Below are 27540 nucleotides of genomic sequence, written 5' to 3' on the forward strand. Positions count from 1 at the left end.
TTTTTCAGCTGCTTGCAACAAGATCAAACTGTGTAGTAATCTTCAGTTTGCATTTTCCAAAAAGCTTTTTGTTGTTTGGTTTGTAGATGATCATTGCTAAAACTAATTGACAAATATCTACATTTTCAAATGTCTTCCTCAAGTCTGGTGATGACTAGAAAACGGAACTTTTAATATACAGGCTTTCCAAATACTGGAAAGGTCTCAGAGGTCCGACCCCAGGGACCGCAGGAGGCCGGAAGGAAGAACAGGAAACTTGTTAAAAGAGAAGATTTAAGTTCGCCTGCCCCACAGGAGCGGTGGCTATAACAAGACGACGGGGGTTGGGAGGTTTTAGGATGCGCAAAATCTGCTCGTCTACTTGTTGCTTTGATGAGGATGAAAGGATGTCATGAGGTATAAGTTTACCGAGCTGTTCACAGTTTATTTGTATTTTTTTATTTAACCAGGAAAATAACCCGTTGAGGTTAAGAACCTCTTTTTCAGGGGGGGGGGGGGGGCAAATACACTTCACAGTGATAGACTGTCCTCACCAGCATCTTCTCTTTGTTGCACTTCTTAATTCACTTGCCATTTAACATTTTAAAAGGTTTCAGTTCATTCATTCCTTCATTTACTTGCGGGTTTATGCTGAAGCTTATCCCAGCCGACTGTTGGCGGACACTCGGTACGCCCTGGACAAGTCACCAGTCTATTACGTGAAATTTTCATACTATGTGAAAACGGGAAGGGGAGTATAATTGTGCTGGCAAGAATCCTTTTTCTTTTGCACAAGTACCATCAGAGCAAACCTGAGATATGTGTTTTCTATATCTTTCCCTCTACATCTCACCCTCGCCATTCAAAATTCCCTCCAACTCCTCCGTAGGTTTTCATTTGGCAGGAAGTTAACATTTGTGAGACACACTCACATTTGCAAGCACTTTGGGGGAGTCAGCGGGGAGAAAGAGCAAGCTATGTTTAAGTCCTATTTGAGAGCGACCAGGGTAAAAGCCTTTTTTATTGGCAGGTCACGCTGCGTGTTAAGATGGTGGCATAGAGGTGAACTAGGTTGTTCGTTTGTGCGGCTGTTTCGCAAGTTGGCAACAGTCAGTCAAATCAGCAGGGAGAGATAGAGAGAGAGCAGCTGAAAGGCAGAGAGGCAGTAGGAATGAGCAACAAAGAAAAAAATAAGGAAAACAAAGTAGATATGGGGACTTGATTTCATTGGTTATTCTGCTAACAAATCAAGTCAACGGCATGCAAACACTTTACACAATCTGTCAAAGTGCAAAACAACTTTCCCCCCTCTGCTCTTGCTCTTTCCTTCTGTACTTATTGTTATTTGCAGCATTAAAACGACATTTTATGCAACAATCATTCCAAAGAGTCTCTTAACTCTGCAAGGCAAAAAGTAATGCATAAAGTTTGCAGCAGTATAAAACAAATTAAGAATTAATCCCTGTGGAAAGTGTTGCTGTCTGCGGTGGGCTTGGTGGCTTAAGGATGGGCAATATGTTCTCAGATCAGCGGTAAATATACATGCAGAAGTGCCAGCAAATTGCTTCTAAATAGCTCCCAGCTATTGGGTTTCCTGGAGGTCAGAGGGGAGGCGGTGTGGGTGCTGCAACCATACCCTGACCCTCCACCTCTAAACTAAACTCACCACACAAAGCTATGCAAACCTGTCAGCTAATTTATCTCGCTCTTTTCCATTGGACCATATGTCATGTTTAGAGAAGAGACATACATGTAACAGGGCATGAAATAAGAAGCCAGTGCACATGATGTGATTAGAAACCAATAAATTACAATGGAAAAATTTGCAAAGGGTCACAAAAACGTCACTGACTAATTATTAGCAAGGCAAATCCAGTTTATTACTATATAGCACTGCTTAGATACAATTCAAAGTGTTTTTAGGGAAACACAAATACATATAAAATAAAGCCATTACAAAAACGTTGGGGAAACACACGTCTCACAAAGACACTAATAAAAGGTCCACCACTATTAAAGGCTGAGCTTGATTTTGACAATGCGTCATCTGGTTTTTCCAAGGCAGTGAAAGAAACCTACATGTAAAGCGGTCGCAACTTATGTTCCGATGTTGCATGACCTCAATTATCTGCATGGAATCCAGACTGCCCGGAGGTTGTGCCTGTGCCTGTGCCTGCCGCTTTCGTCATTGTGCTGTCAACAGTTGTCGCCTAATGTCTATTTTTGATCCTTATTTATGGCTCGTCTATTCTGAACAGGGAGTGGGGAAGCACACTGGGGTCGGGTGTCCAGGAGACAATGGATAAGAAAGTAGAGGCGCAGACGGCAACAGTGATGGGGTTGCCAGCTTTTCATACTTAAAAGAGTGGATGAGTATTTATATTCAACTGGGAAGGAGGGTGATTGGATCTGCATCGTGAAGACTGATGCACATAGTTCATGGGAGTAATACTAGACATTGTGGTTGTGTTGTGACGACGATTGAGAAATTTCAATGAGGCCGGCCGCATGCTGAGCAGCAACCAGGCCAAGAAAGAAAATGGCTTCAGCTGCACTGGCCAAGTAGAGACGATGACACCTGTTTCCTGTCGCTGCTTTAAGTACCGCCTTCATTGCTGGTTTCAATTTTGCGTCCTTTACTTCTTTTACACTTCACCAGAACGTTTTATTGCTCTCACATCATTCTCTCCTCCTCACCTCTGAATTCGGTTAATCTTTTTTCTTCATTTCTACTAAGAACGCTATGACAAGAAACCTGGCACGAGTCACGGGTAAATGATTTCACACATGTGAAATAAAGGCATGGCACTAATAATAGGCATCTAGTCCCACGTTCTTGAGGATTTCGCCCTCTCAAAGGGGGATAAAAAGAGGCTTTTCAAGCAAGCTGAAACAATGACAAGCAATAAACTAAATATGTTGAAAGGGGACTTGCTGAGGTGGCTGTCGAAAAAACCGTCAAGCCTCTTGAAACAAACCAAAGATGCTGAAAAAATGCCTTTTTCTTTACGTTTTTCAGGTGGCAAGGCGCTGTCTCACCTTCCCTTAGGCCAATGCTTTATAGGCCACATGTTGAACTGAGCTTAGCATCAGCAGCAGCAGCAGGCTTCATTCTGCAGCAGCAGCAGCGCTGCGGAGAGACATCTTGCTCCGAATACAGACGCATTCACGGTGGCTTCTGGCAGAGGCCGCCTGGAGATGCACTTCAGGAGGAAGTGTGGCTCCATCTGTTCTGATACCTCATATTCCTCATTCTTTAAGTGTTTACACATCACAGCCAGGGAAACACTCAATTAGTTGATGTAGATATTTAATTTGTGCATCAAGGCCTGCGGCTCCTGTCATCTCTGGAGCTGTGCCAGCTTTGGGTGTGAATTCGCAGCTGTCTGCTCTAAAAGCTGGCGCCCGAAACCCCTTTGCGATCCCCCCTATCAAAAAAGACAGATTAAAAAAAACAACAACAACAAAACACACACCCATAGCGGCCCGTCAAACACTAATGGGAATCTATGTCTCCCACTCTCTCAGACAGAAAGCATCGCCAAATCAGTCTCTGCATATTAAAGCATCCATGGGCATCTAAGCTATGTTAAGTATTTGAAGTGTGTCTGTGGTTGTAAGTGTTTGTTTCAGAGGAATGTCTCTGCTGCTCTAAATAATACAAAAGGGGAAGCCTATACACCTTGCTGTCTCCTTGTCTTTGTCTTTTCTTGTCTTCTCTTCCACTTAATACACAGATAGCCAGACATTGATTATCAGGTCTTACCCCACCGTCTGTTAATGAAAGTTACAAACACACACACACTGCATCCACATGTGTAAATCCCTCTTTGTCACTCACATTTGATCATCATGACGACTCCCTGCGATAGCGAATCCCTTCCTTTTCAACCAGCCCGCACAGGAACACACACCCGTCATTTCATCCCACCCTCCTCATATTGCATCGTCTCCACGGTAAGCACACAAACACAGAGTCATAAATTGCAGCATTAACTCAAATAATGATTGCACGGCAGGAAAATTCAATGGCTGGAGCTTAATGCCTAAGAATTGTCTGGGAGATTAAGCTCTGAGAGTGTGTTTGTGTGTGCTTGGGGAGTTTTTGGTGGGGGTGTTGGTAGATCGATAGGATTTCTAAGATTGGTTCCACCCAGCCAGGAACATTATAGACAGTCTACTCACACAATTCACTTTACATTTGGATAGGATGCAATTTATCTGTCTGTAAAGTAGAGACTGCATGGTGAGAGAATGTATACGTGCACGTGCACAATTGTGTGTGTGCGTGTGTGTGTTAGTTTGTCTCTGTGTGTGCAGGCCATATTTGATTCCCAGGGGTGTGTGTGTGTGTGTGTGCGTGTGTGTTGCAGTGAAGGAGGAGGAAGGGTTACTTTTGGGAGATGCTGTTCCCTGCGCTACATGTGTATTAGCAGTCTAATGTTCATGTGAATAATTGATTAGGGCCTCTCTGTGTTTTTGATAATTAGTTGATAGCTTCTTAGCTCTAAGCCCTGAGATTCCGTGTGTGTGTGTGTAAGTATGAGACTGTGTGTATGTGGTGGGGGTTAGTAGTTGTCTACTACTGAGGGATCCTGAACGGGTGTTTTTAATGTTCAAGCCATCCTATCTGTTATATACTTATGCATCAAAAAAAATTGAACAAGAAAGTTTGTTTGTTCAGATTTCAGCGCTAACGTCTGATAGGGGAGAGATGGCTTGTTGCCATCACTGGTGACCTTGAAAAAACAAGTCGGTCTTCCCACTGCAACGCACATACCTCCAGATACACTTTGTTTTTCCTGCCTCATGAATGTAGTGCCACGGTTCCCGTGGATTCTCACAGATTTGTGTGTGTGTGGCGCAAGCACACTTCTTTTTTAAAATAACAGCTTAACCCTGTGTGATTCATCCGGGATTCTTCTGCATCTTTGTGATTTATATACTTTTTTACAAAACACACATTGCTACACCCGTGTGTGTTGCACCAGCAGCTTGTGCATCCCACGTAAATGTAATGGTCTTGTCTTCATTATAAGTTGTGGCAAGGCCCAAGCAGGAAGTCCGTATTAGGCCCATGTTTTATTTCCTCTCGTCTCAACAGGAGTAAGTAGGGAAATAATTTGCCGTGTTTGTTTTTTCTTTGTATCTCAAGCCTGGGACAAGAGAAAAAGGATGTAAGGACGTATAAACAGTGAGAAGATGTGAAGACAGGGAGAGGAAGAGAGCACGGCCAATCGAAAGCAGAGTGTTCTCAGGGTCATAGGTCAGCCTCCAGAGTATATTAGTGCAGCCACCGTGGGAACCAATCAATCTCAGTGCTGCGGCCAGGTCGATCAGACGTGGACACACATTTAGACAAACACTAGCATTCTTTCAGACACACACACACACAATTGAGCATTCATTTACTCGTACTCTTAAGTGGCTCCTGCTTTCCAGTGCTCACTGAGTTCATGAGCAGTGGCGCACACACAGATTCACAAAACACCTTGCATAATGGTTTTCAGAAAAGAACCACAAAAACTTTAAAACTTCACTGACAATGAACAACTTTCTACGACTGCATTTAAGGTCCAGTAAAAAAAAATACTCTCATTGAATGCTTTGCAAAGCAGCTGCTTTATGTTTAATTGAAAAGCAAATTCCTTTCAATATTTGTTTTTAAAAATCAACTCAGCATTATAAAATATAACTCATATTCAATGGCATCCAACCACCTCTGTTCAAAGTGAAGTTTCTAACTGATTTCATATTATTTTATATAAATTAACTAAGAAGAGATATCCCTTAAGATTTATACGGTTGCTTTGGAAATGTTATCTCGTTCATCCTTGAAAGCCAAAAATACAAAACAGGACAGATCCAGGTGTCCCACATTTCCCACGGATGACACTGTGACTAATGTGTTTAGTAGTAGCTCCTCATATTTGTCCTTGATAACTTTGCCATGCATGCTGCCAAATGAACACGGACTACATGTGTGTTTGTCATTGCACACATGCACATCGATCTTTTCAGATTTGTTTAGAAATTTACATTTTATTTTTATTGTGACAGTGGTGGTCATTTCTGAGCTTGCAAATGGGGTGGGGCATCTCTATAGCTGTTTGGGGACATAATGACAGTCTAGGATTTCTGTGTGCTCAGTCAGATAAAGCCACAGGCATTAGTCATTACCTAATGTGGTGGATTACAGACGCATGCAACCAGCAAACAGGTGCAACTGTCACGAAACGTGATGGACACACACAAAATGATTCACATATAGCATCACGTTTACATGAAAGCATTTACACTGCGCTGAGAGATCAGCCCGGTGTTGTTGTAAGTATATTATAGAGATCCATTAATATTGTTTGGGTTTTTGTCTTGTGGTCAATCTGGATTTAACTACATTTAACAGACCTCAGCATCTGTCGAGGCAGGAATAGAAAACATTTGGTTTCTTTCCTGGAGTTATTTTCATCTGAGAACATTTTAAATACTACAAAATATCAAAATAAGCAAACATCACTTTGGGGAAAACCTCAAGAATGTCAGACAAAAATCATAAAAAAAGTGGGAAAATGCCATTTAGAAACTTCATCCTTTCAATGAACAACTTAAATGTAATGTTTATCTTGCTGCCTAGCTCTTTGGATAATACATGCCAATACATTTAATAATTTACTAATCATGTTTATTGATAAGTCACTTTGCCCAAGCCTGTATCCTAAAAGCCTGCTGACTGACAGAGTCAGTTTGGCTAAAGATGGATGCTCAGTATATTATCTGCAGCATTATCATTCCTCATTGCAGGCCCCCTCCCCATCGACCAGCAGTGCCACCTGCTTATTTTCCCAGCATTCTTATCTCCACACCAGACCTAAGAGCGAGGCCCACACGAAGTTTATGCTGTGGTAAGCAGGAGCTGGTTTGAGGAAGTGTGTGTGCGTGTGTGTGTGTGTGTGTGTGTGTGCGTGCGTTATTGTAGTATAGAGAATACTGAGACGTAGATACCCAGAGAGCACTTCTCGTCTTCCCACCAGGTCACGCGGCTGGAACGTCTTTGTAATTTTGTTTTCAATTAAATTACCAAACTAAATTGAAAATGGGTTGCTCGCACTCGGACGTGACAAAATGAAGTCTTTGCGTCACTCTGAGAACAACAGACACTCTGCGAGGTGAATTAATATCTTTTTCCCAGGTGAATATAGGGCCTGTTTGGCTCAAGGCGAACAGATGCCGAGTCAGGACTGCAACAAAGGACGGCTGCTAGAGATGCACTATCATTGATGTCAGCTTCAAACCTCACCTGCAGTACTCTGAGACGGCATTGATTGTCGTCCAGCGCGGGGAGGGGAACGTAGCAAAGTGGCTATTGTTTAAGTACGAGTCATTTTAGGCAGATAAACTGCCCCCACTTAAAAAAAATAAAAAATAGCATCATTCTCTCCGTTCATCAAGGCTCCACAGAAGGAGATTCCATTAATCTGTTCATTAGGCTACATCAAAAATTGAACTTCTTATTAAAATCAGACCCAGCTGTCTGCTCTCGTTAAAGCACGCCGTACTGTACGAAGCTTAACAATGCTCATGGCAAGAGACCAGAACCCAGCCACAGAAAAGGGGGGGGGGGGGGGGGGGTTGTACTACATTGGCCTGTTTTGACTCAACACACCATGATAATTGCTCCACTCTTGGCAGGGGGCTATGAATAAACATTACTTTTGTCAGCAAGCCTCTGAATACTCCATTTCCAATTAATTTACATTTTCCCAGAAATACAGGGAATATCTGCTCTTAATCACGATGTTTTATTTTCTCAATTTCCCCAAAGTCTTTTCTCATTCTCTCATTCCCCGTATGGCACTTTTATTTTACCTCTCACCCACGCTCTATTTCTCTTTCTACCTCTCTCTCTGGAAAATCCCATTAATCTTATGCAGCGGTTTTGAACAAAAGCTATGGGCTAAGCGATTGATCCTGGCATTGATCCCACTCGCCTGAACGATCATAAAGGTGTTAAATTGGTTTCTTGGAGGATATGTATTTTTCATTGTCGGCCGCTTCAAGTCGAAGTTTCTACTTTTGATTTTTAATCACACCTTGAAAAGTAGCTTTAAATGTAGATTTTGATGCTGGTTTGAAGCAATTTATGTCTAGTGTGAGTTTTAAATCATTGTGACCCTTAAAAGCAAGTACAGAGATTGAATAAATGTGTTCAATATATTCAAATGTAGCAAAACTCCTAAACTGTTACATTTGTTAACTCCAGGCAACAATCTGTTCATATACTGTATACAAAGTATATACATTATTTTTTTATTATATTATCTAGTAAAATAATTACATTTAGGAATTACTAACTTTAGCTAATGTTAATATATATATATATATATTGTCTTTTTTGCAGAGTCAATGTAAGTATAACGACTTTAACCATCAAACGGAGCACATTATCTTATTTTAATGTCAAGAGCTTAAGCACATGGTCCAACAAAAAATAAAGTGGTTTTATATGAGCAGTCATATTAAATTAGAAAAATAACCCACATAAGAGGAAGAAAAAAATACTCAACAATTTTGTTTCCTGCTTCAGCATTACCATAAACATTACATTTAACTACTGGATCTATCTAACGCTAGATTTTCCAGGACAAATGATGAGATAAAAAATCGACCAAATAAACAAATCACCTTCTTTATAGCTCTTGAGATTAATGTCTGAACTTTGTAGTGTCGTAATGTGAGCCAACCTAATTGACAGAGGCTGTAATCAGCCACAGCCAGTGCTTTACTGACTGCAGTGGACCAATACTCTCGACTCACTTGCACCAAGAGCCGTGTCACAAAGTTCATATTATCTGAGAGAGCAGGCGACGCATCTTGTAAGATCATGCGCCATGAGTCCCGCTTACTTGACAGAGCAAAGGAAGAGCTTGTCAGGGAAACAGCTCGTGTCAACGGCACTTAAAAGGTCAGCCAACTAAACCCGGTCTCCTGGTCCGCCCTCACGCCTGTCTGTCTGTCACCAGTCCGCCTCTTCCAGGCGGGCGTCCCAGCCCTGGTCTAGGCTGCTGTCACCCACCGTCGTCCCCTCTGAACCACCCCCTTTGATGACCCTGTATCTCGTTGGAGATGAGCTTCCAGGCAGGCAGAGTGAGGACGGCCCTTTGATGAGGACCCCGACACTTGCCAGCGCCACTGACATGTGGGGCGGAGTCCTTTGAAAAGCCCATGCCTAGCATGTAGCCATCAGTCTACACACACACACAGACACACACACAGACACACATGCAGACTCTTATACATGCTTTCAGGGTACAGAAATGAACAGAAGGAGGATCGGAGCACAGCTCCCCTCTTTGACTGCGTTTTTGCTCTCTGATGGTTTTAATGATGGAATTTGAATTTTCTCATCCCGTGCCTGAGACGCCTTCAGAGTGGAACCACAAAAAAAATAGATGCATAGGAAAAAAAAGAGCCTGTGATACTGTCAACGATATCAGAAGAGGCGTCTGAAGCGCTGCTCGATGCTGTCATTTGACATTCGCTCATTAAAACAATAAAAGAACTTGAGGCAAAACAAGACTGGGCGGTGTTTTAGTCATGATTATTGTATCATACTATTTATCTACTATATTGTCATACTCTTTAATAGATGCATGTGTGTTATATATTGCTGATGTTCAGTTTAGGCACAACTGGACAGGGACCCATGAAACTAATGAACCTATTGATTTTTTTGGGGGGTTGGGGTCTTGGTCTTTGTCTTTGTTTTATCACCTTCATACATAATTTGCTCATCTGCATTAAGGTAAGCACACTGTTTGACCAAAGTCCTACTTTGCCAGTCACAACATGCAGTCTTAGTCTTCACACTTGGCCAGACTGCACAAGGTCGTAAAGGGTTTGCTGGCACAGTTTCTGAGGTCGAGATCGATTTAGTAGCAAAGGCAATTGCAGATTTCAACCAATGCGTGCCTCTCGTATTTTGAGATGGCACGTGAATAAATGTTGTTTGGAGTTCATGCTGCACCCGCCCGTCTTGAAAGTTTTAAGATTGATCGACATTCTTCACCCCACGTCGGCATTGAACATCGCAGGTGGTTCTCACGGACTCAAAGCAGCAAAGTGATTCACGCATGCCACACAAACCTCAGTGTGTCTGGGGAGCCATGTTTGTCGATAGAAAAGGGGGGAAAGGAGAGTAAAGAAAGAGCCTCTCATGCATTTTCCTCATTCCGTCCTTCTCGATGCTGCCTTTTTTTGTCTGAGCACGGCTATGACGAGTAATGATTAACACAGCCACGCATGGGAAGAGACTAACAGTCACAATGGAGGGGTTTGTTTTGGAGTAAAGAACCACCAATTGACCACCGCAGCCTCATAAGCTCACCTGGGAGCCAGAGGCTGGCATCCAGGAAGAAGGAAAATGTCTATTTAATCATTATCACCTGTAGAATCACTCAGAAACTGCCGGCAATGTGCAAACAGATAAACATGATGACATTGTTGAATCAAGCACCCACCAAAGTGCTCAATGTGGTGTGGAAAGGTTCACATGAGAAAGTTTTACACTATAAACAGGAAACGTTTGTGCTTTGTGTCAGGTTTAAAAAAAAATTAGGCCTGACTATTGATCTCATCTCTCAGCGTTTGAACGAAAGCTTCCAGTGTATGGATCTATACACCTGGATCGTCCTATTATTCTCTGAAAATAGACTCAGAAAGCAGCAAACACCGTTTTCAGCATGAAGCACTTCAAAATTCCGAAATGATTTCCTCCACCCTGTGAAATGTGTATTAGAGGTTTGTGATTTGCGGACATTGCAGCACTTGAATTGTAACCGAGTACAAATAGTTTCCTGGTTAAAATCCAAGGACATATAGATGATAAATGACGAAAGCCTTTGGACAGCTTTTTAGACAGAAGCAGACCATTGACTCCACTTTTAGAGGTGTCTTTCTCGCTCACACTGGGGTCAAAGCTCTCCTTGCAGAACCTGATACTTCTACTGTATTCGACAGCCATAAACAAGCACCAACAGCATGACTTCTCTCACTTTGAAATAGACACCCTCATCGGGAACAAGTCTATTTATGTATGAGCTAAGGCCAAGGCTTTCCTATGGAGATAATGAACAATTTCTTCATCCACTGCGGAATTGAAGACACAAAAACAGTTCCTGTGATGTCTTCTTCTCCTTTTTTTAGGTCATTCTGGGTTGTGAAGTCTGAGAACTTGTTGAGAGTTTCAGAAAACAACTGTATAATTGCAAACGCTCTACTAAGACACCTTTCAAGAGGACAGTGAATTAGCGCTGATCAATTATGACGGCACGACTGAGAATAGATTAGTTGTCATCTAATTAGTAGGTTATCAGAGGGGAACAATTTCAAATAGTTGATGTGTTTAATTCCTTCCCAGGTGGATGACCAGATGAAGCTCCTGCAAAACTGCTGGAGCGAGCTCCTCATCCTCGACCATGTCTTTCGGCAGGTGGTGCATGCCAAGGAGGGCTCCATCCTATTGGTCACAGGCCAGCAGGTGAGTCGCTGATCCCCAGCCACTTTCAGCCACCGCCAACATTTCAGCTTTTCGTCCCGACTCCTCAAGGGGATTGGGCAACGCAACATTTCACTGAAAGCCTTATTGATTCCTCGGCCAATGAGGAATCAGTGGTTCTATATAATATAATATAAAGATAGTTATTTGAGATACATAAGAATTTTCGGGCTTTTTTTTCCTCAGCAGTGAATGCATAAAGCACATTGTTACACCTCCTGCTGCAGCACAGCGATTCAGTGGACGAATAACAAAGCCTGTCTATTTATCTAGCCATTTATTTTTACTGGGACTTTGTGGATATCAATGGAAGGCTGATGCCTGAGGCCCAAAATAGAAATCTTCAACACGCCGCGATGCAGTGATTATACTTTCACACATACACACACACACACACCTGCAGCGAAGACACACACACACAAACCCAGTAATCTTCCACGCTCAGCAAACTGCCCATCATGAAAGTACCCCTGACCAGGGATGTGGCTGTCAGCAAGAGGAGGAGTTATTAATTATTGATTAGCTTGTGTTCCAAAACATCGACAAAATATTTTGCAACAATAGATGCTGGTATAAATATTGAAGCGAGGCAAGTGAGTCGGAATGACGATGAGGTTAGGGTAGGTTTTCAGAGAAACAGGCGTCCTTGGATAATAGGGAGTAGTACTTCTAGTGGTGGGTAGTACAACCCTGCTGAGTACTTTTATTGGAAGTATGAGCAAAAGGGTCTCAGTTTGACTACCGAAAAGTCAATCTGAACATAGAACGGAAGGGAGGAGAACAGGCGAGGAGAAAAGGAAAGAAAAGATGGGAGGCTGAGTGGATAAATATTAGGTTAACAAGTGGCGTGGCGTGGGATTGACGATGGATGGAGGAGGCGGACTGAAATAGGGACGCAGAGAGGCAAAATGGGGGTAGGAAGAGAGGAAGGAAGAAAGAAAGTAAAAACAGATAGAGGAACGAGTGGAGGACCAATGCTGGTGTGTGGCAAGAAGGCAAAAAGAAGGAGACGCAACAAGGTGGAGATGATGAGGCAAAGAGGAGGAGGAGGAGGAGGGTAGGATCTGATAATCAGGGGAGGAACAGGACGGCAGTTTCGTTTGCATACTTTGGTTAATGAACAGCTGGTGTCGGGGGTGGTGTGTGTGTGTGTGTGTGTGTGTGTTACTCTGGAACAGTTCATTATTTCCTATTATTCTCTGCCTGGCCAGGGGTGACAGCACGGCAACAACACCAGGGATATTTAGAACGCAGCGGCAGCATCACCTTAAGCAAATGCTGCACACACTCACAATATTACACACACACACACACACATGAAAATAAATAAATCACATAATTACTGTTTAGGCTGTGCATTAGCCATGTAAGCTTATAATATGCTAATCATGCTGGTCTGCGGAATACTAGTGACAACTGTGGAGCTTCTTGAGTCTGCGCCTGTTTCGTGTGATGCTCTAGTAATACCAGTAATCAGCAGCTGCTTGAAAGCCATTTAATTTTGTGACAAAACGCATCTCTTAGCCGGACCTTTTCATTTTCCTGTGTACTACCACATTTGTTTTTGTTTTTTTCAAAACCTCTTTCCGTAAACATTTATCTGACCAAAGTTTTCTGACGCTCCGAGTCAGCATCATATTCTCACCAGATTGCCTCCTAAATCAAAAATGTAAATCTGTTATTCGCCACGCAAATACATAGTACAAACACGCACAACAAAATACTTTTTTCATTAATTTCCTGCACACCACAATTGGTACCCTTGGATTTTTATTTGTCAAAAAAAGGTTTAGCTCAATATTTTAGATGCTTCTCTCTCACATTAAGTAAAAGAAAAGGAAACATTTATGAACATGCAGATCATGTCCAGCTAGAAGTTTTGGATATTCTTCTTCTTGAAATGTGATATTTCTTTACATTTGCATTGAATCTCGTCCCATTTTCTCTTTATATTGGCGTGCTGCAAGTAAACATAAAAAAATATATCATTTACAAATGTACTTTTGCAGCACGAGTGTTGAGGTCTTGCTCTTGTCTTATACCTTTCTTGATCGCTCCTGTCTTTCTGTGAACCGCCACGTGTCATTGTGTCCCAGACAGCAGCGAGAAATGGCCTCGAGCATCTGTAGTTTTTAGTTTTTTTGTGTAATACAAAAGGTTTTTCTTCATGCAGACATAGAATAAAACACACAGTGTAAATTCTACACAATTCATGCAAACACGAAATGACAAAGACTCGACTGAACTGCTGAATGATTAAGCGAGACCTTGTAGCTTGGCAGCCAGTTCTTGGTATATGAATCCGGATATTCTGATAACACAGCGCTTCTGGTGTACATGAATTTCAAATGATGAAGAAATTCAAACCACAGCGCTACAAGGTGAATTTTCCGTCTATCATCCACATGCATGCAAAGCCCCTGAAGCACCAAACTGATCTCACCTTGCATATTTATCTTTAATGTTCTTTAATGATTGTTAATCATATTCATGATGGGCTTAGATTTGAAGTCCCCCCCCCCCTATATTTACTCTCTAAGTCTCTCCAGGAGGGAGGATAAAGTAATATTGATTGATCGACCGGTCCGCAGGTCACCAGGGTTAGTGCTAAGTCTGCCATAGTGACAATATAGCCTTTTTTCTTCTCTCTTTTTACTTAAGGCTCGAGGCAATAACCTAAGGCATCACCATCAACAGTCCAATCATTCAATGAAGTTATTTCATGCACAGTTGATTTTATTTAAATTGATTGACACCTTGGAAGGGGGGTAGTGTCTGCTTTTCATTCAGTCATAACTCTTACTGCCTCGAACGTAGGAAGAAGAAAAGAGAGAGGGACAAATGGGCAACTGGGAGAGGGGTACAGGGAGAGAGGGAAAATGGCAGAGGAAAAAACATTTATTTACTTTGACTGTCACCTTCTTCAGGCAGATGAAAAACTGGCACCAATCATACAATTTAAGAGATAAATAAATTCCAAATCCAGGGGTGTTTTTAATTGTAAATGGAGGCTCAGAGGGGCCCTCTTCCTCCCTGAGCTTTAGGAGCTGCACACGCCAACGTCTATGTTCCCCTGGAAACCCTAGCACAGTCAATTATGGTAATGAATTGTCAATAAATATAAAAATTTAATATGGTCCTGCTTACTTTGAGTGGCAGCTAAGGACTTGCCTCCCAGACAAATGTGCTGCAGCTGCAGATTTGAAATGCACCTGAAAAGAGTGTGTGTGTGTGTGTGTTTCAGTTCAATCATGTGTTTTACAGTTATATTTGCATTAATGTGGAAAGGACATAATGTATTTTATTGGATGAGAAATATTTATTAGGCAATAAGAATTCAAATGCATGAATGCAACAAATGAATATGTTTTTAGTGTCATATTATATACACTCTTTAAACGAATGGTCAAAAACTATATCAGGAACCTTTAATTCATAGATTGCTTGCATTTGTGCTAAACTATATTCAGTGCTGAGCATCTTGTTGCATCCCTCTCTGACCACTCATTCAGGTGGACTACGCAGTGATTGCATCACAGGCCGGAGCAACCCTCAACAACTTATTGAGCCATGCCCAGGAGCTGGTTGCCAAGCTACGATCCATGCAGTTTGATCAACGGGAATTCGTCTGCCTCAAGTTCCTGGTCTTATTCAGCCTGGGTGAGTCTCTTACAGCTCTTAAACTGGACAATTATGGGGGAGGACCAGCAGAGGAGGGAGTTGTAGTTCATTGTTCTGCCTAGTCTCAGCAGGTCAAGACATGGTGAACCCTTTAGATCAGAGGAACTTTTCAAGGAGCCTAGAAACAATGTTAAATAAATAAAAACATTTTATTGCCTTTAGTTCCAAAGTTGCTGCTTTCATGGTAGCAACAGGATGAGGATCTATGGGATGCAATGGGGGGGAGAAAGAAGCCGGAAGGATGGGCGCGAAAGGAAATGTAAGCACATAGGGAGGAGGGGTAAAACTGATTCCGGGTACTGGTAAAAGATCTATGGGGGCAGAGGGAGGAAGGGGAAACAGGAGGGGAGGAAGATACAAAAAAAAAAAAATAAGGGAGGAAGTGGATGCGAATGGACCTTTTGTACCGTAAACTTTTAGAGACAAAATAAATAAAGCTTAAAAAAGATCGTTACTTAATTTAAATTGTACCTGTCTCATAAGATAAACCACTCATGATCAGATCACATAAACTATTGTAAAGAGATGGCTTGCAAACTGAACTGAAGATGTAAAATTATATTGCTAATTTACATTTACAGTTTTGTTTGCTCTGCTGGTGTAGCGAGGATAAAGTTGTAGCATATCAAGCATCTTTTCCTGGATCCAAGGAATAAAAATGCACGAATTATGTTTGATTAAGACACATGTATCAAACTCAAGGCCCGCGAGTTTTTGTAAAATGCTGCATCTGTCACACATGTTCTTAACAGCCCACATTTGTTGGTTGTACTGCAGTTCTGCCCCTCTAAACTGTGACAAAAGATTTTTAACAAAGTTAATGCCATAACTTGTGTTGGATGATATTTTTCTTTGTTTATTATTTAATATTATTTACTTGAATAAGTTTGATTATTGCTCGATGGAGTAGTGTGGTTTTCTTAACCTTATAAATTGAAATGATTTATATTATAATAACAGCAATAATCTATCCATATATTTTTACAACTATACAATTGAATATGCAATGTTTGTAACTTAAGTAGTGAACTGATCAAACGGAAAAATTCAGCAACATGGCAATAACAATAACAACACGCTGCAGTCAGGAAATTAATAATCCGCTGGTGGTGACTATTGAAAGTTATTTTAACTTTTTTGTTTTTTCCAGCATGTACTGACATGTTGACCCCGGCGACATATGGTGCTCAGGATCAGCACTGGACAGCTCCATATATAGCCAACTACCTATGGAGCTGTCCAGTGCTGATCCCGAAGGTGAACTTAAGGTCTGGACAGCTACATATGAAGCCGACTACCTATGGAGCTGTCCAGTGCTGATCCTGAGCACCATATGATCCTGAAGGCGAACTTCAGCACTGGACAGCTCCATAGGTATTCCACAATATATGGAGCTGTCCAGAGCCGAACCTGAAAGTGCAGTCTTTTCCGCGGCATTGACTCGGGGAATGTTCTTTATCTTGCCCACTTCGGTTGGTTTTTTTGGTTTGCGCATGTCCATGACAAGACAAGGTGGTGGCTTTTGTGTTTAGCTTTGATTTTGTATCGATTATCTTTGTTCCTGCATGATGATTGCATGTGAATGGAACTTTTCCACATTATTAGATGTGTTATTATTATCCACATTATTAGATGTGTTATTATTATCCACATTATTAGATGTGGATCCAGGAAAATTTTCCTTCCTTTCCATGTTTTTATGAATATCTGTGTTGAAAGTCCATCTATGGACAAGTGCTGCGAATTAGCTTTAGCTATAAGCGCTATAATGCAAACATCAGATACTTGTGCTACATGTGTCTATGTTTTGTCTTTGTCCATACTCAAATAAACCAGAAATAAATTAATTTATTTATTTATTCCCATCACAAACATTCAAAAATGTCTAAAGAAGGAATAAAGATATTTTGGTTTGCTTTGGGACAAAGAACCAAGCCGAGAGGTAAGCTGGTGGAATTAGGATACGTACATACGGTCGGGAGTCTGATGATAGTTGGAAATATTCAAAGGGGATGACTATTTACCTCATCCTTAGTTACCTCTCCCTCAATCAATCTGTAATCCACATGGGCCATCCCATCCAAAAAAAGACAGAGGGACTAAGGAATTACCGTAAAAGCATGTACTCTCTCACACACACACACACACAATGAGGTGATCAGGCAGGATAAATGTTTGTGTTTCAGCGATTTTTGTGATACAGCAAAGAAAGAGGGAGGGTTGTGCGTGATTGCAGTGTGTACAGTATGTGTCTGTGGTGGAGTTGATGCTGGGACTAAATAATTTGGCAGAAACATCATCCATAATGAAAGGCTCACCTGAGGGATGTGTATTGCCCCCGGCAGTGCCTGTTTTGCAGCGTGCCCCGGCCTCCTGCAAAAGGAGCCTGACGCAGACGCTGGAGAGGTGGCTGAGGGGATAAGTGTGCATGAGGGGCGGGGAGGAGCTGGGGCGATGTAAATCCCAGAGATTTACGGTTACACAGGACAGAGATGTGTGTGTGTGTGTGTGCATGTGTGTGTGTGATTGGCTGTTAGAGGCCTGATGAGATCCTCACATTTACCTGAGGGGAAGTGCATAATGTGTGTGGCGGTAAAGAGAGCAGGTGTGGATTCTGTGCATATGTTTCATGCAGCTGCTTTGGAACTATACAAGCAGAGCCAATTAATGAGGCCTGTATTGAGATGATGCATGGAAGATACTCTGCACCGATTACTGAGCTGAAAAGGTCTTTATTAACCTTATTTCATCTCCAATACTGATTGCCCAACACTCAGATGCTGGTAATGCATAGCAATAAGGTGTATGCATGATAAAACAGGTTAAGATCTACTGGTTGTTCTACTTTACTAATATTGCTTTATGTATTTAGGGAAATGGTATTGGAGATACGAAGTTGTATTTACTTAATGCCTCATAAATCTAATATTCGCCTGTGATTGAACTGTAAACGTAGTGTTTTTCTAATCTTTGAAGAATGTTTAATGCAAAAATGTAACTTAAAGAAAGCATTGGCAGGAGATATAAAATGTCACTTGCTTCTTTCTTAGCATTCTATGGTTGTGTTAATTGCACTATGAGCATTAGTGTCGCCAATTCTCTGTCCCACGTAAGTCATTGTGGTGGTGCTGCAGTCTATAACCCCCCACCTCTCCCTCTTCAGCTCCCTCTCTTCCTGGGGATTGATAATCAGTCACATCCTCCCTGCCAGAGGAGCTCTCAGTTAAGCCAGTAGTCGATAAAGACAAGGATATAGAAGTCACACCGGCTGAGAGAAGACACTTGTCCTGATTTGTTCACGTCTTTACTCACAGGCCTTGACACCCCTTATTTTTAATCTTTATATTTCTATTTTATCTTAGCTTCTCTCTCTCTCTCTCTCTTTTGCTCTCTCTCTGTACTATGTCGCTCTTTGCTTCCTTCGTGAGGGCTTCCTCCTATCAAGGAGGAGATTATCGCTCTAAAAGCATTGATCTCTTAAGTGTTTATAAGACTTCAAGCAATGATTGAATGCTTTGTGCAACGGGCAAGAGACACAAATCGGCAGGAAGCAAGGAACTGAGTGTTGCCTGGGTCAGAGTGCAGTAAAGGATTACTACTAGTTTTTGTATGCTGTCAGAATACTGTTAATGGACCTTTGATTTCCTTTAAAAGGCTTTAAGACCTAATAGAAAGACTGACAGGCTATTTTATATATGGCCAGGTGACATGGGAGCCCAGAGGTGAGAAATGGGTCACAAGTTCAAATTCAGGGTGAGGGAAGTTGAAAGAGGGTGACTTAGGGGGAATCATCCCCCAACCACAACTCAGATTTTGTTCAAGGAAGCTACAGGTATGACATTAAGGAGCAACAAACTTTCTCCAAGAAATAAGGAGGAGCATGTGCTTCCTAAATAAAAAAAGTTAGTTTATGTTCCTTGAAAACTGCTTCAAAAATGTGTCAGTAATTACGCCTGATGCATGCCACCACACAGATAGTTTCCATGCAGAGGCAGGGACAGAGTTCAGACAGTGTTCAGCCAGCAACCAGTTAACCCAGTTGAGTGGGTCAGATCCCATCAGGTGTAATTGGAAGAGACAGTTGCTGCCAGTCCTTGTCAGCCGAGAGGAAAACCAGAGGAGCTGCCAGACCAGCACTAGGTGGTAAATGTTCCCAGTGGAGAGAGGAGATTTGTGGACACGGTCCTAAAATGTTCACATATTGAAGCTTTTACGCAGAACTGAGGAAGTGAAAGGCTGATAAAAGAAGTACGATTTAAGGCCGTGAAGTTGCATCGGTTGTTCTTTCAACTATTCTAGTAGTTTAATCAAAATACAAATCATTTACCAAATCAAATACCAAATTAGATTGCAACTGATTGATCATTATTTTATCTTAACTAGTTATTGGCATCATCATAATCACATAAATAATGATCTTGGTCAATTAGGATGGAATCACTTACTATTTGTGGTTAATAGTGTCAGCGATCAATAATGATAATGATAAGCAGCAGTTGTCCAGAACAGAAATTTATTTCTTTAAGGAAAATGAGTAATCGACATTTCCTTAAAGAGTTCAGTTGATACCTTAAATTTATTGGTTGGGTCGAAATTATATGCTGCTAGAAATCCAACCAATACATTTGTCTGAAGGAAAAATGTTTGATGTTCACATTATAAAGCTAATTAATACAATGTAAAACTGATTCGAAACAAAGCTAAACCGTGTCTGATATTGATGGATCTTTATTCCTAGTCAGTGATCAGAAATCAACGGTGTCGTCCATTCCTGAAGAACGAAGACAGTCAGTTATTTGAGCGCTGCCTCAGCACCACATTACCCATATGTCAAGTGATTAGTGAGGCTCCGAGATTAGAATTTAGAGACACAACCCATTCATCCCTCAATCCTTCACTATCCATCCTGCCCCTCTGCACTGTCGTTTCTCTCACGGGTCTGCCCTCGCTTTTTTTTTCACATCCATCTTTGTATTCCGTGATCGATCGCGAGTCCATCCTCACATCCAAGTCCATTGCGCCTCATTTATCTTCAGCCATACCTGAGCCGCTATTTATCTCTTTTCCTGCCTCCCTCCTTCAGCAGTTCCTCCACCACTTTGATTCCTTAAAATGTCTTCACTACAGTCCTTTAAACTTGGGGTGTCATGTGCAAACACAAATGCACTTTAAGGTGAAGAGTTCATAAGTCTTGTATTAATTGAACTAAAACGATGTAATTGTGACAAAAGACATATTTCATTATTGACTTGATCCACTTCTGCATTTTCGTCTCTCTTACCACACTTCATTAACCCTCCATAACAAACAGACTGATATGCTAATATGCATCTCTCATTTGAATATGTAGCGTGCCACACGCGTGTGTTTGGTGTGCTGCAAGTTCAGACACCAATCAAACACGAGCACATCAAACGTGATTAACCTTGATGAAAAAGTATTCTCTCTCTTTCTCACTAAACCTCTGTACTATTTATCGCTACACGAAATAAGAGAGAGAGAAAGAAAATGGTGTAATTCCCAGACATGTACATCGTAATTAAGAAGAAAGCCGAGGCTGCTGAGGATCAATGCGCTGGTCCCTGGCCAGCGAGCAAGGGAAGGAAGCCGGCTAATTCATGCGCACCGCCGTCTCTCTTCTCCATAAGACCTGAAAATATAAATTTCCTAAAATGAACCAAATCATTTAAAATTCAGTCAGGAATTGATTAACATCAAAACACAGCAACGGTTCAATATTTATACCCATTGAGGCTGATGTCGGGGCTAAATGAAGCGGCACATAAAAGCATAAAAACACTTAACAACTTAATTAAAGCAACATCCTGCGGATGTTTTTCCTGCTGCTCACTGTGTGGTATTAAAGGTTTGTGCTTGGCTGTAAGTCAACAGAATGGACTTATCTGTACCTTTGGCCTGATCAATACGTGTATAAAAGTATGGTTAGTGTGTTTGAGTTGTTGTGCCCAAGGGAAGCCTCGGTTCCACATGAAATGTGATGTTTTTTTCTGCTCTCAAGAGGGACGAGGAAATCATGTTTTCCAGACTGAACACAGCTAAAAAACAAAGACAATTACAATTCATTTAACCTGTAATCTGTATATAAACACAATCATCAACAGTAACTTATAGAAATAAACAGGCATAAAAAAGGAAATAAAAATACTGTCCACACCTACATCCACCAAATGTGCTATCATACTATATAATAGAGATATAAGGGGACAAAGATCAATAGCAATTTCAAATGTAAATAATCAAAATTAAAGCGCAGTGTTAAAGTGTTCCATTGTAGATCGACATGAGAAAAGCCAAAGATACTATGTGACATGTGTGAAAGGTGGCCTGAATCCTGCTTCATTGTCTATATGTGGCAAATGTTTGTGTGCCCCGTGAATTACAGACTTAAGTTGCTGCAATCACAGCAGCAACGGAAAAGACAGCGGGCCGACAACAAATATGTATATAACATTCATAAAGGACAGTTCATGTGCAGAGTGACTGCATCTAGTGCTTTTCAATCACTCTGTGTTGAAAGTGCTTTGCAAACGCACGCTGATTGACGGGTATTGGATCTTTCAAACAAATATATTTACCCCCCCCCCCCCCCCCATCACTTTCTGTCAGCCGTCATTGCGAACCAGGAAACAAACAAACAATTTTGTTCAAACTTTGCTCCCGACGTATCCGGTTAATCAAGTTTGAGTGTCTTCACTCTTTCCTTTCATTTTCCTTCATCTTATCAGGAGTAGGTGTTTGTGCGCCCTAAAGCAATGAACCTAATACTTCTGCCTATTTTCTGTCAATTCTTAACCTAAGAGATCTAACATTGCACGCAGTCACCTCCTGACGCCAGCTGCCACTTTGTAGGGAATTCCGTTTAATGAGGGTGCCTAAAAGGCTTTCAGACTTTATCAAGCAATAAAAGCTCCAGGTCTCCAGCCCACCGCTTTTACCTGGCAATACTGCAGGACGCTGACATTCAGCTGCGCCTGCGCTGAGTTGTGGTGGTGACTGGGATATCGAGGATCACCGGCTCGCACCCTTGACCTGAGTCCCCCTTTAGCCTCGGCCTTATATCTCAAGAAAGATCTGTTAGTTTCAACAGTTGCTGTCTTTCCTTTCCTATTTAAGTCTTATCACATGCTTACAATGTTTTCCATTGCAATTATGTTGACAACCTTCTTTATCTGGTTCAAACCAGGCCAATCATGAGAGTAAAATAGCTTAATGGGAGGTGGGGGGGGGCAATGGAGATCTGTAAATCAACACAACCTGGTATTAAACAATTAAGTCAAAATACAATATAATACATCATTGTGGTTCAAATCTCATAGATCCAAATTCTCATAGATCCAAATAGTACTGAGTCATATGAGAGTTATCATAATAAAACAATCTCATGGTGTTTAAATACTTCTATAAAACTGAGTAATGTCTCACACCTAAGAGATATCCAAACCCACAGTGTACTGCAGATTAATATTACTGTCAAAACAGAATATTTTATTTATTAGTTACTTGTGTTGCCTCTTCACATCCTACTGCAGAGAGCCGAGTGGCATCATTTGTCAACATTTACCAACAGCGTACAAAGCGTAGTACTCTACGAATATCAACACTATTCACACTCGGTAACAGTCGAAACACGTGCCATCTGATACGGCGACATCCGCACGGTGGCCGTAGGATGTAATACACACTTTAAACCATCACCTCCCCAAAGCAATACGGGACACATGCCCTAAGCTTCTTCACCAATACACGCCTAAACTCCTGTAGCAGCATGTACAACCAAACAAATGCTCCTGTAAAAGTTTATTTTGCTTTGTTTTTTTTAACCAAAGGGGGGAAAAAAACTATTCCTTCCTCCCACCTCCTCCTCTGCTTTTCACCCACATCCCCATGTGGGGTGATTTAAGACAGACAAGCTATGGAGAAACTGCTGCCCTCCATCTCTCCCCTCCCTCCCTCTCATTCTACCTCTCCTTTGGCCTTATTACAGGCTGTCAGTTTATTATAAAACATTAGGAAAGCAGAGGGACACTTGCAGTTACTGTCCTATCGATCGGCAGGGATAGATTCTGTGATTTAGAGTCAGCCTCTGCTCGCGCCCTTCACATTCTCTGTCTCTTATTAAGGCACCAGCGCTTTGCTTTAGCTATTGATGTCTCAACATTAACAGTTACAAGCTGCTACAGAAAATCAATGTTCAACTTTTATTGCCAACTGCATAACGCAGAGGACCTCCTGCAAGCTGGTACTTAGCAGTCAAAAAGATGCGTGGATGTTCCACCTGGCACCTCAGGTGTTTTCTAAGTGATACCCGGAGTAATATTACTCATATGTACTTTCTGGGGGGGCATTTGAGGGCCTACGGGTTTAGATGTAAAAACAAACAGCATATGCTTGTAAATATCACTATTTGTGCAAGGACAGATACTTGACACAGGTCTAGATGCACATCACAAAAAAAAAAGTCACGTATGGAAAACCATCTAAATATCAAGCTAAAATACGATCGACCACCTGAACCACCACCGCTGACCATCCATCCATCATCAGCATCAACCTGGATGTGTGTGGGCTGTAACCCAGGTATGGTGGATCTGGAGTGGCTCAGGCCTCTCAAACATTTATGAGGGGCTACTGAGCAGCGGTGAGGCAGCCCATCTGGGACAAACAGCCCCTGGTCCTGTACTCTCGATCCCGATCAATGGAACTGAAGTTCATTACACACGCTTTTCTGGCAACTACATTTTTTTCCTCCCTCCTCCCCTGATCATCGTGCATCCCAGCGCTGTGGCGGCGTTACACTTGTTTGTTTACGTGATTGGGTGTTCAGGGGGAGACGGGGGGGGCAGAGAGTCTATACCAATGTGCATTTTGGTGTGTGAGTGTGTGTATCTATGTGTGTGAACACACACACACACACACACACACACTGGGCTGCCCCCAGTGGCCAGAGCTTGAGGTAATCATTATGTACAAGTTGGTCCGCTGCAATGCTAATGTTAATGCATTCTCAGTGGCCGCAACTTGGGTCCCAGCACTGTGCTAGCTAGGTTGCTACTCCTCTCCAATTAAAGACTGAGGGATATGTGTTTGGGGCAGGGAGGACAGGCCTTGGCTGTTCACGGCCCTGCAGGGAGCAGGCTCACATTAGTGGAGGAAAACACACTCACAGAAGAAGGAGTGCATATGTTGAAGCGTTGCAGAAAATCTCATTCTTGGATTTAATGATTTATTGACCAGAAGTAATATATTCCCTTTGAATTTGTGGAAAATGCAATGAATTGTTTAGAAGACTGATTTAGTTTGTTCTATGTCACAAAGTCTTACTGTCGTCTTCATGAATGGCAAAATATATATTTGTATATCTTTTAAGTTTGGCCCATTTTTAACAGTATTACCTATTATGATTTCTTTTTTTTAACTCACAAAGGCCTGATCTGAAGAGCTGAACTCATCTGAGCTGATAGTATTAATCAAAAGAGGATGCATGTTGGCCTTTCAAGCTGTAGATTTCCAGCAGCGCTAAACTACGACAGTGCACCTACGTCATCTGCAGTGCTGCTGCCATGCAGCTTATCAATCACACCATGTTGCTTAAATATTATATACAAACAGCAGCAAAGAGTTGCACAACCTACTGCTCAGAATTCTCTCACCGTACATGTAATAGCTCTTTATCGGTTACTTTTTCCTCACTGACATGCACAGGGAAAGCAAACATGCTCCCTGAGTAGGGGAATTAAGTGTGTCAGATGTTCAAAAGTACACGCGCACGTAATCAGATGGACCCTCAGCCCAACCCCTCCCCTGCTCGTTAATCATTCACGAAGTTGTAAATGTGAATGACAGCCGTTCATTCCTGCAGTTCCTACAGCACTAGTGCTGCAGAGACGAACATTTACGGGCACCACAGCTCATGATGTGCCGCCGTTAGTATTACTCATTGGATAATGATTACTATACTGGATGCGTGAAAGACAAAGGTGTGGAGCGAGTTGTAACAGTGGAGACAGATAAAGGAAATGAAGTGCGAGATGATTTGAAAACACTTATCATCCGTTTAGGATAATGCTGTGATTGATGTGCCTCGTGTTCCAGCGGAAAAACACAGTGGGGTCTGGAAGTGAACTCACCCTTTGGTGCCAATTTCAAGCTAACTTTAACCTTGCAAGGGTGGATATGCGTCCGCATGAAAAAGCGCTGATGCGCAGAAGTAAAAATAATCCCCTCCATTCATCTACCACCCTGATATTACAAATGGAGCTCGATGGCATCACAGCGTTGGCTGGCATGTGGACGGTGATCCATTGTGTTCCTGTGTGAATGTGTACAGTCCTGTGGTATGTGTTTAAACTATGGCGTGGTAAGCTATATGGTAGTCAGGTGGCTGCTATAAGATTATATATTCTCTTGCCATTGCTCTTTGAGCTTCTGTATGCGTGTGCGTGTGTGTGCGTGTGCGTGCGTGTGCATGACAATGTGGTTACAAGATACTTCTGCTAGGGGAGAGGACAGCGGAGCTTTTAAGTGATGCGCATGTGCATGCTGTGGCATGTGTGCACGCGTAACCAGAGACAGTGATTAATAAATGTTTTAAAGCACAGATGATCCAACAGGTGCTATGGATCGCTGTCTCTTGTTCTCCCACCATTTCCTTTGAGCCCCCACCCATTCTACTGACCCCTTATACTCAAACATTACAGCTCCGTTCTTGTCTTGATGGATATTTTAAGCAACAAAGGCCTGAGAATCCAATTTCTTATACATTAGACGCAAATAGAGCATTGTTAACTTTAGGGGCTAGATGAGTTTGACTTTGTGGCTATAAAATAGACCCATGATCGTTTGAACCTCATCGAAAGTATAGAATTGATGCATATGCATCATAATTTGATAATTTGTTCTTTGGCACATGTGCAACCTTTTCATCTACTTTCAAAGCATCCAGGAGATAAGATACAAATGGCTAAAAAAAAAAAATTCCCATCTGTGTTCAGAATGGTGAAAAAATGTCCTACGCCTGCCCTGTTATCTCAATCCATGGCGGATGTAATCTCTAATGCTGTGCAAGGTAAGCCTTTAGATCTGCTGGAAAATGGGGGTAGGGGAGCCAGCACATGTTGAAATACTCAAGGGCGTCAATCAATCTTCTCTTCACACAAACAAACCCAGAGTGTATAGCAACTGAAATGTTGTGAAACGTAAATGAACATTTCTGGGCAATAATGCAATGTTAGCTCTTGGCTTGTGGAGCCGCCCTAGAAGTAGAGGTTGCACTTTAGTGCCACCTGGCACTGATATTTATAGCTGCTGCTGTTGGTGCTACACTGTCAATGTGTAAATTATTACATTGCTCATTGCTGGGGCATTATTTCTGACACATGGATGGCAAACTCGTCAAGGTGTCATAAAAAGGATCAGCTGGTAGACAAAAATGTGTGAAAAGATCTGATAAATAAGTTGTGGTTTAAAGGAAATCTGTTCGTTAAATGTTGAGTAAAAAGCACTGAAAAAAAACATCTCAATAATTTTCTGTACTGTAAATTCTGTGATGTGCCAATTTTAAACAAGTCCAGCATGTTAGAGGAAGTGTGCAAACATGTCATCTTACACTAGCTCTGGGGGGGTAATGCTTCCCACCAGCTAATACTTTAGAATAAATTTATCTCAAATTTAAGGTGACTCCACTCAATGACAAGGGATGAAAATCAGACAGTGAACAAAGATGAAGAAAGAAGGTGTGGAAAGCATGCAGCGTACTCTTTTCTCATGTCCGCACTCTACCTGCTGGCCTTTCGTCAGCCAATGAGAGCAAGGCAAAGGTGGAGGAGGAGAGAGGGGTGCATGTAAAACAAGAGAGTCCAGGAGAGTGGAAGTGCGAGGGGGAGGGGGGACGCTATGGATTAACTGTCCTTCATGCTGAAAATATACATCCCTAGGCACTTGGTACTGAATTATTAATTCAAATTTGTCAGAGAAAGAATGAGAGAAATCTATTGACGGGGAGACGGGCCCTTTAATGGTCTCATTAAAGGGGAGGCTTCCCACACCGGGTCGTTTCTGTACTGCTGCAGGAGTTTTCGGAGCAGTGGAGGGTTAGAGGGGGATACTTGACCCCCCCCAATGATTTTCTGTCATTTCATCATAAACAAGAAAGGTTGACATGCCCCTGCGATCCACACGCCCTCCCTCCAGCACCAAACAAACCCTGTGCGCAATTAGCCAAGGGGTGCAAAAGTGCACTGAATGTAAATGAGCTTCACACGCATGCACCGGTAAAGACGGGAAAAACATGGCAACATTCTGTGCGG

General features: G+C 42.0%; 1 protein-coding gene across 1 annotated transcript in view; it reads left to right on the forward strand.

Moving 5' to 3' along the window:
* The window catches only part of nr5a2 (nuclear receptor subfamily 5, group A, member 2), a 54712-nt gene that overhangs the window by 20550 nt on the left and 6622 nt on the right, over window positions 1-27540 (forward strand). Inside the window, exons 5-6 of the mRNA XM_068743950.1 lie at window positions 11396-11515; window positions 15046-15193. Coding sequence (XP_068600051.1) covers window positions 11396-11515; window positions 15046-15193 — 268 coding nt within the window. The remainder of the gene's footprint in view (window positions 1-11395; window positions 11516-15045; window positions 15194-27540) is intronic.

Source organism: Brachionichthys hirsutus, chromosome 9 (assembly GCF_040956055.1).
Source record: "Brachionichthys hirsutus isolate HB-005 chromosome 9, CSIRO-AGI_Bhir_v1, whole genome shotgun sequence".
NCBI lineage: Eukaryota > Metazoa > Chordata > Actinopteri > Lophiiformes > Brachionichthyidae > Brachionichthys > Brachionichthys hirsutus.